This window comes from Carcharhinus amblyrhynchos, chromosome 3 (assembly GCF_965287045.1).
Source record: "Carcharhinus amblyrhynchos chromosome 3, sCarAmb.v2.hapA, whole genome shotgun sequence".
NCBI lineage: Eukaryota > Metazoa > Chordata > Chondrichthyes > Carcharhiniformes > Carcharhinidae > Carcharhinus > Carcharhinus amblyrhynchos.
The window spans coordinates 13,697,491-13,716,390 of record NC_137326.1 but is presented as its reverse complement, the minus strand read 5'-3'; the positions used below and the strand labels follow the sequence as shown (position 1 = coordinate 13,716,390).

The 18,900-nt window shown below is 44.5% G+C and overlaps 1 protein-coding gene across 1 annotated transcript in view; it reads left to right on the top strand.

Annotated features, from left to right (window-relative positions):
• LOC145335827 (solute carrier family 26 member 6-like) overlaps nt 1-18,900 on the top strand; it is a 121,125-nt gene that overhangs the window by 70,153 nt on the left and 32,072 nt on the right. Inside the window, 7 exon segments of the mRNA XM_080181556.1 lie at nt 4,773-4,912; nt 5,732-5,842; nt 7,355-7,536; nt 8,779-8,943; nt 15,586-15,738; nt 17,030-17,112; nt 18,199-18,346. Of these exon segments, the coding sequence (XP_080037682.1) occupies nt 4,773-4,912; nt 5,732-5,842; nt 7,355-7,536; nt 8,779-8,943; nt 15,586-15,738; nt 17,030-17,112; nt 18,199-18,346 (982 nt within the window).

The window sequence follows — 18,900 nt, the reverse complement described above, 5'->3', positions numbered from 1 at the left end:
ACTCTACCCTCTGTGAACTTCACTGTCCTGCCCATATAGCTGACACCAGATTTTGTTCACCATCACCTCTGTGCTCGCTGGCCTACATTGGTGCCCAGTTAGGCAATGTCACAATTCCGATCATTCTTTCCTTGGCCCTTCTCCTGCCTATGGCCTCCTTCAGCCCCATAGCTTTCCAGGTTATCCTTGCTGCTCCAATTCCTAATGATAATCATACTGCCATTAGTGCCTTCTTTTGAAAAAGCCTTAGAGTCTGGGGTTTCCTTGCTACACCTGTTTGTGTTTCTATCTCTCTTTGATCCATTCAGAACCTAAGGGGTAAGTTTTCCAGTCCCGCCCATTGCGAGAATCACTGCAGGTGGAATGGAAAATATACATAGTATCTACAGTTCAGGACCAGGCGCGGCTGGAAAATCCTGCAGTGAGTGGGATTTTCCTGCCCCGCTCACTGCAGTCAATGGACCTTTTATTGTTGTATCGGACTTTCTGTCCCACCTGTGACAATTCACGCAGCAGGCGAGATCTGAAAATCGAGGTCTTTGGTCATCTGCTGTAATATCTCATGATGTGACTTTTTGTCTGAGAATGCTCTGTGAAACACTTTGTGCTGTTTTATTATGCCAAAGATATGAGATAAGTATAAGTTGTTGCAATGAAGAGGGTATTGCTCTGTAATAAAGTGGATCTTTATCTAACATGGAGCAGTGTAGGTTGATTTAAAATGAACTTGCAATTCTGTTGTGTCTTTAACATAGGACATAGAATATGGAACACTACAGCACAAACAGGCCCTTCGGCCCAAAAATTGCACCGATCATATCCCTACCTACCAGGCCTATCTATAACCCTCAATTCCATTAAATCCCATGTACTCATCCAGAAGTCTCTAAAAAGACCCCAACGAGTTTTTCCTCTACCACCAATGACGGCAGCCTATTCCACTCACTCATCACCCTCTGAGTGAAAAACTTACCCCTGACATCTCCTCTGTACCTGCTCCCCAGCACCTTAAACCTGTGTCCTCTCACAGTGACCATTTCAGCCCTGGGAAATAGCCTCCGAGAATCCACCCTATCTATACCTTTCAACATTTTATAAACTTCTATCAGGTTGCCTTTCAACCTTTGTCTCTCCAGGGAGAAAAGACCTAGCTCCCTCAACCTATAAACTTTTATAAATTAAAAGGCAGAGTTTTTCCATTCTCTGTGCAGAGAACTGGCTGAGATGAGAAAATCAGCATGCAGCTCTCTGGCTATACGGCCCACTTTCCTCTCCAGATAGCCCAGCACTCTGGGCCGAAAAATATCTAACACACCGTCATGTTGGCAAAAGAGGCCAGAGGGAAACAGCTCCTGGAAATCTTGGGAAAGGGTGCCCCGATCTCTGATATGACAACACAGTAAAAGCAACCCCCCGACCAACCACACAGACATGAGACCCACAGACACAAAGAATCCTGCGGACATGAAGACCCCCGATGGACACAAGGACCTCCCCCCCCCCCCACTTCATAGGCACAGAGAATCCTCCCCACAGACACAGGGGACTCCCACCATGGACATGGAGGCCCCTCCATGGACACAGAGACCACCCCTCCCCCCACAGGTACACAGAACTACCCCCCCCCCACCCCGGACACAGGAGATCCCCACCATGAACATGGAGATCCCTCCATGGACATAGAGACACCCTTCCCTCACAGACACAGAGAACTGTGGACACCCACCATGGACATGGAAATCCCCCCCCACTCCATGCACACAGAAACCCATCTCACCCACAGACATAGGGGATCCCCCACCATGGACATGGGGAATCCCCCCCCCTAAAAAAATAAGGGGAAACTCCCCAATGGAGCTACCCAGAGGGGATACATGGCACTGCCCCTGGCACTGCTGCAATGCCAGGGCACTTCCTGAGCATGTCAACTCTCTCTCTCTATCTCACTCTCCCCAACACCCACCCACCCCGGCGGGTTTCCTCCACCTGGTTCCCATTTTTAAAAAGCTGATGAAAAACTCACCCACGTCATGTCGGAGAGGAGGGGGGCATTCCAAATGTGGAGGGACAATATGATGGGGAAGCCGTCTAACAATATTAACATTTATTGAAATGAGGTTCTCAACTTTCCTGGGTTGGAACCTCGTTGCACCACTGACAGGAGATGGGGTAAAGTGGAAAACCAGATCTCACCAACGAGATTTTTATTTTCCTAGTCTTATGGTATTTTGCCCCAACTTCGCTCTTTGTGTCCGTGGCAAAGGCAGGCACAGAATCACAGCAACTGTACACCATCTTTCAATAAATATTCTTCCCCTTGTCAGAACTGGCCCAGTATCTTCTAGCCTCACACCCAAGTCACGTTTGCCCACCAACCTGTGCCTGCTGACTACACCAGCTCCTGGTTCAGAAATGCCTCATATTTAATCTTCTTGCATTAGCATTCAAGCCTCTCCATGGTCTTACTGCTCTCTATCTCTGTAAACTTCTCCAGCTCTTACAATGCTCTGACATCTCTGTGAACTTCACACTTTGACTCTCTCTTTCTCTCACTATTTTCTATTGTACCAATATTCATGGCCATGGCTTCAGTTGCCCAAGCCTGAATCACTGGAATCCAATCCCTAAAAACCCTCTGCGTCTCTCTCTACCCCTCTTCCCTCCTTTAAGACACACCTTAAAATTTACCCGTTTGACCAGCTTTTGGTTAACTGCTCCTTCTGTGTCAGGTTTAGTTTGATGGCATTTCTGTAAAGCACATTGGAAGGTTTTCTCTGTTAAGGGTGCAATACCAATGCAAGTTGTTGTTGCTGTAGTGACATTCCCTCTTCCTGTTCTATAATGTGAAAAAAAGGGCTAAAATTCAACTGTTAAGACTCAAACTGGGAAGTTCACGATGCATCACAAGACTGAAAATTATCAGTTAGCAAAAATGAAAGAGTCTGTTTGAGATCTGACTGGAGATGTTTGCAGTTTGGGTGACATTAAAATCCACCCACATTACACTCTTATTTTCTAAGATAACTCCTAACCTCAGGTCTGCTACAGTTTTGCAATAAAGCTAACCTCTGCTGCTTGCAATTACAAAGCTACAAACAGCAAATTCACCAAAGTACATCTTTGAAGAGATGATTAATGAGCCAGCAAACAGAATAGATTACCATCATTCCTTCTGCATTGTGGTTGTAATTATCCTTGATTTGATATACAAACTGACTTCAATAGGGGCAATTTAAATTAATGTACAATTCAGTTAATCTCTTACAGAATCACAGAATTCACAATGCAGAAGTGGGCTATTCAGCCCATCATATCTACACAGGCTCTCTAAAGGAGCATCATGACTTAGTGCCATCTCCCTGCCTTTTCCCCACACCCCTGCACATTGTTTCTATTCAAATACTCATCTAACAGCCTCTTGAATGCCTCAATTGAAGCTGCCTCCTCCACACTTCCAGGCAGCGCATTCCAGACCCCAACCACTCGCTGTGTGAAAATTTTTTTTCTTACATCGCATTTGCTTCTTTTGCAAATAACTTTAAATCTGTGTGCCCTCTCGTTCTTGATTCTTTTTAATCGGGAATAATGTCTCTATTCTGTCCCGCCTCATGATTTTGAACAGCTTTATTGAATCTCCTCTCAACCTTTTCTCTCCAAGAAAACAGTTCCAACTTCTCCAATCTATCATTATAACTGAAGTTTCTCATCCCTGGGACTATTCTTGTGAACCTCTTCTGCACTCTCTCCAATGCATTCATATCCTTCCTATAGTGATGCTCAGAAGTGTACATAATATTCCAGCTGAGGTATAGCCAGTGTCTTATACAAGTTCAGAATAACCTCTTTGCTTTTGTACTTTATGCCCCTATTAATAAAGCCTAGGAAACTTATACTTTATTGACTGCTCTCTCCAGCTATCCTGCACCTTCAGTGATCTATGAACATATACACCCAGATCCCTCTGCTCCTGCACCCCGTAAAGCATTTTATTCCTTATTTTGTATTGTCCCTCCATGTTCTTCCTGCCAAAATGCATCACCTCACAATTCTCTGCATTGAACTTCATCTGCTACCTATCTACCCACTCCACCAACTTGCCTATGTCCTTTTAAAAGTTCTACACACTTCATAAGGCTTCCAAGCTTTGTATTATCTGCAAAATTTAAAATTGTCCCCGGTACAGGTGACATGGTGGCACAGTGGTTAGCACTGCTGCCTCACAGCTCCAAGGACCTGAGTTCGATTCTCAGCCTGGGTCACTGAGTGTGCGGAGTTTGCATGTTCTCACCGTGTCAGCGTGGATTTCCTCCAGGTGTTCTGGTTTCCTCCCGCAGTCCAAAGATGTGCTGGCTAGGTTGATTGGCTATGTTAAATTGACCCTTAGTGTCAGGGGGACGAGCAGAGTAAATAGGCCCTGGGTGGGATTGTGGTTAGTGCAGACTTGATGGGCCGAGTGGCCTCCTTCTGCACTGCAGGATTCTATGATTCTATATAAATCCAGGTCTAAATTATGATATTCCAGGAAAAGAAAGTGTCCCAATACTGACTTCTGGGAAATTCCACGAAACTTCCTCCAGCCTAAACTATTACAGATGAATTTATTATGTTTGACCGTTTTCTTTAGAAAACTTTAGAAGCTTAGAAGTGTCGTTAACAGAGGCCCCAATGGATTTTAAACAAATCTTTAGCTTAGCAGCAAATGGTTCAATGATGTCCACTTGAAGAAAAACATATCTACACTAGGTTAACATTGACTGATTGGCTTTTTTTAGATGTTCAGGCCCTAAAGCCAAGGCCCTCCTTTTCAAGTTAATCCCGATCCTCCGATGGTTGCCCAAGTATCCCTTCCGAGAATGGCTGCTGGGAGACATCTGCGCCGGATTCAGCGTTGGAGTCGTCCAGTTACCACAGAGTGAGCACTTCCTCTTTCACAAATACCACACGATGGCAATAACGTTTCTGAAAGTTTATTTATTAGTGTCACAAGTCGGCTGACATTAACACTGCAATGGAGTTACTGTGGAACTCCCCTCATTGCCACACTCTGCCGCCTGTTTGACCAATGCGTCAAACCAGCACGGCTTTCAGACAGTTGGGGGGATTCTGGAGCAATCGGAGAATGTTTAGACTCCACACGCACAGTGACCCAAGCTGGGAATCAAATCCGGGTCTCTGGCGCTGTGAGGCAGCAGTGCTAACTACTGTGCCACCCTGCCACCCAAGCGATTGCTGCATGAGCACCACTAACAGTTTAAACCAGAAGTTTTAGGACAATAAGGAGGAGTGGATTCTCACTGCAGAGTAAGCAGAACGTTAAACAAGCAGTATCACAATAGCTGACCATTACACAGTTAGCCACATATTCAGGTTCATTGAAATTGATGGACCTGAATATAGAAATGTGGAGCACAACCAGAATGATACCAACTATAACTGCGGAAAGCAAGCAGCCTATTATGTGGAGTCCATGGGGAAAGGGGGATGAATACAATAAGTCATTGCCAGACATAATACATCAATGATAATCCCCAAGGGACCTGATAAGTGGTTCTCACCATAGTCAGGCCCTCCTACTGGTAAGAGGCTCTAGGGTGGAGATACATTACAGATACAAAATGGGCAGTGGTCAGTTATTTTAGATTACCAGTAATGTAATACTTTCTAAGCATCTTAATTTACGCAAGGAAATAAAATGATCTGGTGTAAGTGTTCACTGAATTCTGTTTTGCAGGTATGGCATATGCCCTTTTGGCAGCTGTTCCTCCTGTGTTTGGACTCTATACATCCTTTTTCCCTGTTCTCGTATACTTCATATTTGGAACATCCAGGCATGTTTCAGTAGGTAAGTTCTGCAGTCTTCTTCTTTGAAGAATATCTTCCCCGCAAGGTCCTCTAATTTTACCGAGCCGGGCTACCCTCGCTTTCTTCATTAGGGAGAGTGGTCTGCAGGAGAACACCCTGTCTCAGTCTTTCCCACTTCTGAGAGTAATTCTCCTAATGGTATATTTCCTTATGGAATCCAGTTTTACAGTTGCTATATATTGGCTAATATTTGTAACTGGTTCAATATGTAACTGTTAAATATGTAACCGAGGGGCGGCAACAACCGAGTGGTATTATTGCTAGACTATTCATCCAGAAACTCAACTAATGTTCTGAGGACCCGGGTTCGAATCCTGCCATGGCAGATGGTGGAATTTGAGTTCAATTACAAAGAAGTATCAGGAATTAAGAATCTACTGATGACTATGAAACTACTGTCAATTGTCAGATTCACTAATATCCTTTAGGGAAGGAAATCTGCCAACCTTACCTGGTCTGACCTACATGTGACTCCAAAGCCACAGCAATGTGATTGATTCCATGGGCAACTAGGGATCTTGGGTTCATGTCGCACTATCTGTAACCCCCGTGACTTGCCTGGGTTTGCAAAACCTCACTTACTGTACTGTCTGGAGACAATACACATCTCTTTAAACTGTGATCAGTGCTCCTTCCACTCACATTATCAGCCACTTCAGGTCTTGAACAGCAGGTTCGGTGTAAGGATTCGCGTTCTAATCAGTAATCTCTAAACTGTCTGTGCTTTATATGCTCTGTCTGAGGCCAGAACTCTCCATTCACCTGACGAAGGGGCTAACCCGAAAGCTTGCGAGTATATTAACAAATAAATAGGTTGGACTAAAACCTGGTGTTGTCAGACTTTTTACTGTGTTTACGCCAGTCCAACGCCGGCATACCCACATCATGGGCAATAAATGCCAGTGATGCCCATGTCCCATGAATGAATTTTTTAAAAAATGTAGCCATTGGAAACATTTTATTTAGTGGTTCAAAAGAATCACCATTTTTTGAGTTTTTTTCAGAGGCCCAGTTTAATGATGTTTGCACATCTCTCAAACCCGCTCCAGGTGGGCCACCTGCTGCTGCTTCTTAAGGTCACAGAGACATAAAACGGGGTTTTCCGCACAACCTGCCAAGCATTTTGTGGCAGCAGAGGGTACTCACCACTGGCCAGCAGCAGGAGCGTCTGGTTCCATCATTGTCCACAGGGTTTCCCATTGAAAGGACCCCTTGCCGCTGTTAAACTGGGGTCATGCCGTTATATATACAATCTTCCTCAGGTACACTGCATGAAGGTTGGTTCTTTACCATTGTACACACGGCGATGCCCCAATACACTGTGAAGGATAATGCCCTGGGCAAGTTCATGCTACAGTACGGTGATGTTTCTGGTGCTTTTGATAGACAAAAGTAAAAAGAAAACTAATGGCCTATAATCTAATTTAAAATATTTTCCGTAGACCAATATTTAGATTTTGCACTATCGTTGTCCGATTCTGTTCTTCTGCAGGTTCCTTCGCTGTACTGAGTGTTATGGTGGGGACCATAACTGAGAGGATGGCCCCAGATGAGAACTTTTTGATCTATTCTCAGAATGATACAAATGCAACAGCAACAATTGACACTGAGGCACGGGATTTGATGAGAGTGAAAGCGGCAGCAATGGTTACCTTCATCTGTGGGGTCTTTCAAGTGAGTTAACTTTTTGGGGTCTATAACACATGGAGTCTATAACAGGCAGGGTCCATAACAGGTGGAGTCCTTAACAGGCAGGGTCCATAACAGGCAGAGTCCCTAACAGAGAGGATCCATAACAGGCGGAGTCCATAACAGGCAGAGTATATAACAGACAGATCCATAACAGGCGGAGTCCATAACAGGCAGAGTCCATAACAGGCAGAGTCCCTAACAGAGAGGATCCATAACAGGCAGAGTCCATAACAGGCAGAGTATATAACAGACAGATCCATAACAGGCGGAGTCCATAACAGGCAGAGTCCATAACAGACAGGGTCCTTTACAGGTGGAGTCAATAACAGACAAAGTCCATAACAGACAAAGTCCATAACAGACAGAGTCCATAACAGGTGGAATCCATAACAGAGAGGATCCATCTCAGGCAGGGTCCATAACAGGCAGGGTCCATAACAGGCAGTGTCTATAACAGGTGGAGTCCATAACAGACAGGATCCATCTCAGGCAGGGTCCATCTCAGGCAGGGTCCATAACAGGCAGGGTCCATAACAGGCAGTGTCTATAACAGGTGGAGTCCATAACTGGTTGAATCCATAACAGGCAGAGTCTGTAACAGGCAAGGTCTATAACAGATGGAGTCCATAACAGATGGAATCCATGACAAGTAGAGTCTATAACAGGCAGAATCTATAACAGGTGGAGTCCATAACAGTTGGAATCCATAACGGGCAGGGTTTATAACAGATGGAGTCCATAACAGGTGGAATCTATAACAGGTGGAGTCCAAAACAGGTGGTGTCCATAACAGACGCAGTCCATAATAGGTGGAGTCCATAACAGGTAGAGTTCAAAACAGGTGGTGTCCTTAACAGGCGGAGTCCATAACAGGCAGGGTCTATCACCGGCTGTTTGTCTTATCATAGACTTTAGCTAATCCATTCAGTATCACAAGGGATCTGGGACCATAGGTAAGATCTACAGGAAAATAAGTTACATTAAATACTTGAGCTCTTTCAGTTGCCTGTACTTACAATGGACCTGCCACACAGCTCAGAGTTATAACAGTGAAAACTGCTCATCCAGACAAGTTCACCAGTACAGATACATCCAGCTCTGTCCAAATCCGCAGGATAATTGGAGACAAGCCACAAAATGGGTCCTGGGTTGCATCATGATCATCATCCGGATGGGAACAAGGTTATTGTATCAGTAGCTTGTTTTTTTCTTCAATCCATGCAGATCCTGTTGGGAATGATAAAATTTGGATTTGTTGTCACATATCTGTCTGACCCCCTGGTCCGAGGTTACACAACTGGAGCAGCAGTCCATGTGCTGATATCACAGCTGAAGTATGTGTTTGGCATCGCTGTTCCCAGGAAGAATGGACCCCTTTCTCTAATCTATGTGAGTAGCAGGTGGCTTTGTGCTGTGTGAGATTCAAATTTATGCATCCAATTATTGTCAGATGTTACTTTGCATTCTAATCTCCAATGTTAGGGGAAAATAATAGCACATTGCATTGATAATGTTGTAAAGAATCCCAAAGTAATTTGCGGGATGGTAAGTGAACAAACGTAGAATTTGAGTCAAAGAACATTGGGACAAATGACCAAATTCTTGGTCAAACAGGAAAGGTCTCAGTTGCACCTTATAGGAGGAGAGCGATCATAGAGTCATAGAGCTTTACAACATGGAAACAGGGCCTTCGACCAAACTTGTCCATACTGCCCAGTGGAGAGGTTCAGAGAGGAAATTCCAGAGTTTTCCACCTGGATAACTGAAGACAGGTCCGGTGGGGAAAAGAAAGTGGAAGATATTCAAGAGGCAAGAGTCGGAGGATTGCTGAGTTCTGGAGAATTGGAGGAGATTACCGAGAGAGGGAGGGGTGAGACAGGGAAGGATTTGGACATGAGGAAGTGAATTATAAATTTGAGACATTGTTAATCAGCAAGCAGAGAAGTGAATGGGATAATTAGACAACAAATCAAACAAATAAAAGGAGGAAGGACAAAGGTGCTGTACAAATTGAATATATATTTGCTTGATTAGCCAAAATGCCTCAGTATGATTGTAAAGGACTTGATTTATTCAATACATACATTCTGGTCGATCTGGACATAGAATCATAGAAACCCTACAGTGCAGAAGGAGGCCATTCAGCCCATCAAGTCTGCACTGACAACAAACCCACCCAGGCCCAAACCACATAACCCCACATATTTACCCCAGTAATCCCTCTAACATACGCATCCTGGGACACTAAGGGACAATCTATCATGGCCAATGCACCTAACCCGCACATCTTTGGACTGTGGGAGGAAACCGGAGCACCTGGAGGAAACCCACGCAAACATGGGGAGGATGTGCAAACTCCACACTGGCAGTGACCCAAGCTGGGAATCGAACCTGGTTCTCTTGCACTGTGAGGTAGCACCACTGTGCCACCGTGTCACCCTAAGAAAATATGAAGAAGAAAATGTCATTCAAGCCATCAAAGTAATCACATGTTGTGTAATTACTGTTGATTGCATCTTTTAATGGTGGAACAATCTAGATGGTAATGAATTGGTCAGTAGATGCCCTATTCTGTAATTCAATGAGATTATTGCTGTAGATTTTCGATGTTCTATGTTCTAATTAACAAACATTTATTGATTTCAGGTTGAAATTATTAATTAAGCTAATAGCTTCTTGTGCAGCAAAGGTTCTACACCTTTTATATGTGAAGAAATGTTTCCTATCTTATCTCCTGAATGGCCTTGCTCCAACAAGTCTGGTTTATGTGTCAATAGCCTATAAATAACCCATTCCTGCTTTAGACTGATAAAAGCGGCAAAATTCCAAAGGGTAACTGATTGCTATTTTTGAATTCTGGAAGCATTGAAGGTTTTATGCTGGAATTCAGGGGGTGACTTTGAGGTAATTGAAGCACATATCTCACATCTATCCTGCTTGAAGAGGAGATAGGAAGGATACTTTCCTGTTGGGGTGGTTCCAAGATGAGAGATCAGGCAATGAATCAATACAAGTCTCTCCAATCATCCCATATCTAAGCTAGGCAGGCCAACAGTACAAGGCATGGTTAATATTGTGAATGATCAAACAGCCAGACTGACTCACTAATGAGATCTGGAGGGATGAATCTAGCATTAGGGCTCCTGAGTTTCCACACTCCAGTCCAAAAAAATCCTTCAGTATCATTTGGAGATGCTTAGGTTGGGTTCAAATACCATCTACAAGTAAGTAGTCTCACAGTACCAGGTTAAAGTCCAGTCGGTTTATTTGGTAGCACGAGCTTTCGGAGCGCTGCTCCTTCATCAGGTGAGTGATGGAGAGGCGCTCCGAAAGCTCGTGTTACCAGATAAGCCTATTGGACTTTAACCTGATGTTGTGAGACTACTTACTATGTATACCCCAGTCCAAAGCTGGCAACTCCACATCATGGCTATCATTTACAAGTACCTGGTAATGCTGTCAAACCTCCATAATAACCCGTAGAAGTGGAGAACAAATTATAAATACCATCATAAGTAACCATGCTTGTTTGGATTATTGTTAAAGTAAACTGTTGATCTTTTAAAAATTCAATCAGGGATGTGGGTGCCATTGGCTGGTCTGGCATTTCTAAGAACATAAGAACTAGGAGCAGGAGTAGGCCAGCTGGCCCCTCAAACCTTCTCTGCCATTCAGTAAGATCATGGCTAATCTTTGTGTGGACTCAGCTCCACTTACCTGCCTGCTCACCATAACCCTTAATTCCTTTACTGTTCAAAATTTATCTATCCTTGCCTTAAAAACATTCAATGAGGGAGGCTCAACTGCTTCACTGGTCAGGGAATTCCACAGATTCTCAACCCTTTGTGTGAAGAAGTTCCTCCTCAACTCAGTCCTAAATCTGCTTCCCCTTATTTTGAGGGCATGCCCCTTAGTTCTAGTTTTACCCGTCAGTGGAAACAACTTCCCTGCTTCCATCGTATCTATTCCGTTCATAATCTTATATGTTTCTGTGAGACCTCCCCTCATTCTTCTGAATTCCAATGAGTGTAGTCCCAGTCTACTCAGTCTCTCCTCATAAGCCAACCCTCTCAATTCCAGAATCAACCTAGCAAATTTCCTATGCACCCCCTCCAGTGCCAGTATATCCTTTCTCAAGTAAGGGGACCAAAATTGTACACAGTACTCCGGGTGTGGCCTCACCAGCACCTTATACAGCTATAAAATAATCTTGCTGTTTTTAAACTCCATCCCTCTAGCAATGAAGGACAAAATTCCACTTGCCTTCTTAATTACCTGCTGCACCTGCAAACCAAATCCTTGAGTTTCCTGCACAAGGACACCTAGGTCCCTCTGCGCAGCAGGATGCTGCAATTTTTTACTATTTAAATAATAGCCCATTCTACTGTTATTCCAACCAAAATTGATGACCTCACATTTACCAACATTGTACTCTATCTGCCAGACACTCGCCCACTCACTTAGATTATCTATATCCCTTTGCAGGCTTTCAGCATCCTCTGCACACCTTGTTCTTCCACCCATCTTAGTGTCATCTGCGAATTTTGACTTGGTCCCCAATTCCAAATCATCTATGTAAATCGTAACAATTTTAGACCCAACACTGATCCCTGAGACACACCACTAGTCACTGATCGCCAACCAGAAAAACACCCATTTGCACCCACTCCTTGCTTTCTGTAGTTAACCAATTCTCTATCCATGCTAATACATTACCCATAACACTGTGCATCTTTATCTTGTGTAGCAGTCTTTGGTGTGGCACTTTGTCAAACGCCTTCTGGAAATCCAGATTCACTACATCCGCAGGCTCCTGATTGTCCACTGCACATGTAATGTTCTCAAAGAATTCCACCAAATTAGTCAAACATGACCTGCCCTTTATGAACCCATGCTGCGTCTTACCAATGGGACAATTTATATCCAGATGTCTCGCTATTTCTTCCTTGATAATAGATTCAAGCATTTTCCCTACTACAGAAATTAAGCTAACCGGCCTATAGATACCTGCCTTTTGTCTACCTCCTTTTTTAAACAGTGGCGTCACATTTGCTGTTTTCCACTGGTCTCCTTGAATGTCCTCCATTTCAAAGGGCATTTAAGAGTCAAGCACATTGCTGTGGATCTGGAGTGACATGTAGACCAGACCAAGTTAGGATAATTTTCTTGCTTTCAGGAAGAAGTTCACATTCTGAGGGTATAGCTGGGTGGATTAGTAAATTTGCTGATGACACCAAAGTCGGAGGTGTGATTGATAGTGAGGAAGGGTGTCTTAGTCTACAAGGAGACTTGGACAAGTTGCAGAGCTGGGCCAAGAGGTGGAGGATGGAGTTTAATGCGGAAAAGTGTGAGGTAATTCACTTTGGCAGGAATAACGGATGTGTAGAGTATAGGGCTAACGGTAGGACTCTGAATAGTGTGGATGAACAGAGGGATCTAGGTGTATGTGTACATAGATCCCTGAAAGTTGGGAATCAAGTAGATAGGGTTGTTAGGAAGGCATACGGTGTCTTGGCGTTTATTGGTAGGGGGATTGAATTTAGGAGTCACAGCGTCATGTTGCAACTGTACAAAACTCTGGTGTGGCTGCACTTGGAGTATTGTGTGCAGTTCTGGTCCCCACATTATAGGAAGGATGTGGAGGCTTTGGAGAGGGTGCAGAGGAGGTTTACCAGGATGTTGCCTGGTATGGAGGGGAGGTCCTATGAGGAGAGACTGAGGGATTTGAGGTTGTTTTCGTTAGAAAGAAGGCGGCTGCGAGGGGACCTTATTGAAACATATAAGACGATTAGAGGTTTGGATAGGGTGGACAGTGATAGCCTTTTTCCTCGGATGGAGAAAGCTAGCACGAGGGGGCATAGCTTTAAATTAAGGGGTGGTAGTTATAGGACGGATGTCAGGGGTAGGTTCTTTACCCAGAGGGTGGTGAGGGATTGGAATGCCCTGCCTGCTGCAGTTGTAAATGAGCCTAGCTTGGGGGCGTTTAAGAGATCCGTGGATAGGTTTATGGATGGTAAGGGTTTGGTTTAGGTTAGAGGGTCATCAGGTGATCAAGAAGGCAAATGGCCTTTATAGCGAGAGGGATAGAATATAAAAGCAGGGAGGTCTTGCTGCAACTGTACAGGGCACTGGTGAGGCTGCAGCTGGAGTACTGTGTGCAGTTTTGGTTGCCGCACTTGCGCAAGGATACTTTGGCCTTGGAGGGAGTGCAGAGGAGGTTCACTGGGCTGATACCGGAGATGAGGGGGTTGGACTATGAAGAGAGACTAAATAGAGTAAATAGACTAAATGCTAAATAGACTAAATGTACTCGTTGGAGTTTAGAAGGATGAGGGGGGATCTTATAGAGACGTATAAGATAATAAAGGGATGGATAGGGTAGAGGCAGAGAGATTCTTCCCGCTTAGAAAGGAAAGCAGGACTAGAGGGCACAGCCTCAAGATAAGAGGGGGGCAGTTTAGATCGGAGTTGAGGAGGAACTTCTTCACTGAAAGGGTGGTGAATCTCTGGAATTCTTTGCCCGTTGAAGTGGTGGAGGCTACCTCGCTAAATATATTTAAGTCACGGGTAGATAGGTTTTTGATAGACAAGGGAATTAAGGGTTAGGGGGAGAGAGCGGGAAAGTGGAACTGATCCACTTCAGATCAGCCATGATCTTATTGAATGGCGGGGCAGACTCGAAGGGCTAGATGGCCTACTCCTGTTCCTATTTCTTATGTTCTTATGTTCTTCTGTTTTTTAACTGGTCGGTGCAACATCGTGGGCCGAAGGGCTTGTTCTGCACTGTAATGTTCTATGTTCTATGTTCTATTCAATGACAGAAAATTCCATGAATCCATGAATTATGAATCCATCATCAATTGTCGGAAAAACCCATCTAATGACTGTAATATCCTTTAGGGAAGGAAATCTGCTGTCCTTATCTGGTCTGGCTTACATGTGACTCCAGAGCCATAGCAATGCAATTGACTCTCAACTGCCCTCCAAGGGCAACTGGGGATGGACAATCAATGCTGGCCAGCCAGCAATGCCCACGTCCCACAAATGAATAAAAAAAAAACTACACGTACAGTTTCAAAGGCCCATTTACTGCCTTACTCATGTAGACATTTTTCATTTCCCTACAGATGAGAGAGGAGGAAACATTACTTAGTGAGCGAGGTCTTATGATATTGAATGTGTTGCCTGAAAGGGTGATCGAAGCAAATTCAATAACTTTCAAAAAGAAATGGGATAAACATTGAAAAACAAATAATTTGCAGAGGGTTGAGGAAAGAGCAAGGGAGTTGGGAATAACTCGATATCTCTTTTGTGAGCTGGCATAAGTATGATGGGCCAAAAGGCCTCCCACCGTGCTGTATGATTCGACTGGGAACTTTGACAGTGAGTATAGAGAGGATGTTCTAACCTGGCATCTTACTAAGCCCAACCATATGCTAATATCATTCACATATGGGTGACAAAGCATCAACAAGAGCAGATATTGATTCTCCCCTCCCAAGTTCATGGCACTGAGGTCAATTATTGGATCTCTGTTTCTCTCACTGAGAATGCTAACTCAACCCAGATCAACACTCGAGCCTGGAACCATGGGTTCTGTTGGCCTTATTTTCTTTCAACAGCTGAACCATTGGAATTGGCCCTGTTTCTGTGCTTCTATGTTGACGTTAGCTGATATAACTCCACCTGCACGAGGTGCTAATGAAGAGAAATAAGAGAAGCAACTTTGAAAAAAGTGCACTCAGTATTAACAGACTCTGATTAATTACGGTGCAACAGATGGGAGTTTTATTCTCCATTCAACCTATTTTGGTCTTGAAGAGTGGGAAACTCCATTTCTTTATCCGCCATCCATATATGAAACAAAACTGTAAATTTATTTTAAAAAATTGTTAAAATATTGGGCTTCAAGCGGGAGGATTTACTTCAGATTAAAGCACTGAGAATTTTGTTCCCTGTCAGCAGCTTGTGAACTCAAGTCCATCAGTTTGTTTAATTGGTGTATTCATATTTTTCATCTGTCCCTTACAGACTTTAATCGATGTGATCAAAGCATTGCACTTGACGAATATTGGCACTCTTGTTGTCAGTATTATTGCTATGTCCACAATGCTTGCCGTGAAGATCGTAAATGGCCGTTGCAGGGATAAGTTACCAATACCAATTCCTATTGAACTCATTGAGGTAAGTACAATAGTTTTCTCTTGGATTAATTAGGAGGATTTTCTTGGCTGTAATCCAAACCAATTTTGTCAGGACACCTGGGTTTAACACAATGGTTATCTTTCCCTCCTCCTTTTCATTTTCCCTCCCTTAAAGAAAGGAAGAACATAAGGTGCTACAGTTTTTAACGCCAATAGTATTGTTAAAAATATCAAAGTCGAATTTGAGTTTTCAGATCGTTTTTGAACTGCCTTCTTCCGTCTTTTCATTCCCTCCTTTCCTTTTCCCTCCCTACTTTCAAAACAATAGACCTCATTGTTGACAATGCAATTCAGCTAAGCTGGGCTCGTGGGAAAGAACAGACTCTTTGAGCCGAATATTCAGGCATGTTGGCACGACTTCATCAGTAGACGCAGGGAGGATTTATGACTAAGAATTGTTTAGCAGCCACATGGCTGCTGCTGTTTGCCCCCTACATGTCTCTGCACCCCACTGTGCTCCACCAATGGGGTGATTCCATGCTAAACGGTTCTAAATGGTTGCCAAGTTACTCTTGTCTGCTGTGTTGCCTTAAAAGGGGCAATCATCACAGTTGGTTTCCCAACACCGTTCCAGGTGACGGCCATTTTGTCAGAAATGGGGTTGGCATCAGTAGGATCAGCAGGGCTACTCAGTCTAATGAGGTGGATAGCCAATTAAACTTGTTGTTGGGCCTTGTTGAAGCAAGTTAAAGTAGGACAACTGGGAGCTTGTTGGCCCCCAGTTTCCTGCATCGGCAGGGGCTAGTTTAATTCCCTGGAATTGGGCATGCAGCGATGGGCCTGGCGGACAATGCTCCAGGCAGACCTACGCAGCCTGCATAGCTGCATGGGTCTGAATTTGCCCAAAGGTTTCCCTTTACAGGGATTCCACCCCCCAATATTGCAGCATAGCTACTGCCTTGATTTTCAAATATAAGATTGAAAATGTTGCCTCCATGCTGAAGCATCCTGTTGGTTACATATCCTCTACTGTAGCCTCCTGGTCCTCTCAAGCCAGAAGACCTCTGATTGACCCTTCCTGCTATAGGAGCCCACCCATCATCCTTTGTTGAAAAGGGAACTGTGCCACTGCCAAACAAGGGAAAGCCCCTGTAAAAATCCAATGAAGTAACTTTACCCTCTCCCACCCTTCCTCCCCCGCCCCCAAAGGTGAGTTGGGGACACAGAAACAATCCCAAGCTTCTACTTCCCTTCCTTGCAGGGAAATCCCATTCCTCTCAGTGAGTTAGAAATCCCTAACATTGCTAACATTCTGTTTTCCACCCAAATAGGTAATAATTGCCACGGTGATTGCGTCAAATGTTGATCTAGTCGGAAAATATGGAATACAAGTCGTGGGACATATTCCTAAAGGGTCAGTTGAGTGCGAGATATTTTCTGAACTCATTTCTTCGGCTAAATTATTTCCTCCCTGGTTAATTATTGCATCTTGCAACTCTTCAGAGAGTGGATTTGCAAATCCTGCTCCAAATGTAAGGACTGGCGCTAAAGAGAGCATTAATTAGAGAAAAGGGAGGGTGCTCTGACTGCAGCCCTTCATTGAGAACACAGATTGCATCTCATTTATACCCCATGGGCTGACATTGGTGGAGAGGACAGAGGTCCCTCAATCCTTAGGGCTGTCATTTAATTAAGGATGGCAGCCTGTCCCCAATCATAGAGCCGTTTCAGCATAGCCGTTGCCCATGATGGCCAGTTGCTGCTCCACGGAGAGGGACCCTCAATGGAGGGGCACCCCCCAAAGAGGAGTATGTACATTCGGAAAGCCAGGGCCAGACTGGAGGCCCTGGCAATTGGTGGAGCCCTTTGCTGGTGGCAGGAATAAGGTGCGGGGGCATCCATTGCCAGCAAGGAGCTCCCTCCATGGAGCATGGAGTGCATATAGTGCCTATACATGAGGGCAACCTCCCCCCCCACCCCTTTTAGCTCCCCAACACCACAACACGCCCCCTCTCCTAACCCAAGCCTACTGGGAAGCCATCAGATTTGACTGAGGGTGCCACAACTGGACATCACAGCAGACCCTCAGATTGGGCCTCTCACTTCAGTGCTCATTTTTAATTGGACAGTGTTCCTGGAGATGGCTTCTTACTTGGCCATTCCTTGATGAACCACCCAAGACGGGATTCCCACCACAACTACATTCAGGTTCCAATCTAGAAATCAGGTGAGCATCACGATCGTGACCCAACGAGGACAGTTTAGCCCACAGTCTGTTATAGAGGTCATTACCTTTTTGGATACTAAGGGAATTAAGAGATCCGCGGATAGTGCAGGACCATGGAGTTGAGGCAGAGGATCAGTCACAATGATGGGAAACATTCAAAAGACAAAATGGCCTATTCCAGTGCCTTTTTCGTCTGTTCTGTAAGTGACAACAGGTGAAACTTTGAGAAGTTATTTGACCTCAGTGCTTTCTCTTTTATTTTACAATGTGCAGCCTGCAGGCTCCAGATCCACCTGACTTCAATATGGCCTCCAGTCTCATAGGAGACGCCTTCGCTTTGGCCATTGTGGGATATGGCATTACAATATCTCTGGGCAAAATCTTTGCACTTAAGCATGGCTACCAGGTGGACAGCAATCAGGTAATACAGCATTCTTTCATACAGGTATACCATCTTGGATATTGTTGGGGGGGTGGATAGCCTTTCATGGAAAGATATTAGCAGCAGCCAGGCCTGTGGTACCACAACTGGTTGTGCTCTAGAGCAGGACCGGGCTAAGTCCAAGCGATTGATTGTAGTAGGAGACTCAATAGTCAGGGGCACACATAAGCATTTCTATTGTTGCAAATAAGACTCTGGGATGGTGAAAGTGATTATTTTAGATTTCTCTTAGTCTAGACTGAACACAGACACTGCCAGAGATAACAGTAGGAAGAGGAATGATAACTTACCCAGATGTGAATGCAGTGCAGCTGTATAGGGCATTGGTGAGGCCGCAGCTGGAGTACTGTGTGCAGTTTTGGGCGCCGCACCTGCGCAAAGATATTTTGGCCTTGGAGGGAGTGCAGAGGAGGTTTACTAGGCTGATACCGGAGTTCAGGGGGTTGAGCTATGAGGAGAGGCTGAATAAACTGGGCTTGTACTCATTAGAGTTTAGAAGAATGAGGGGAGATCTCATTGAGACGTATAAGATG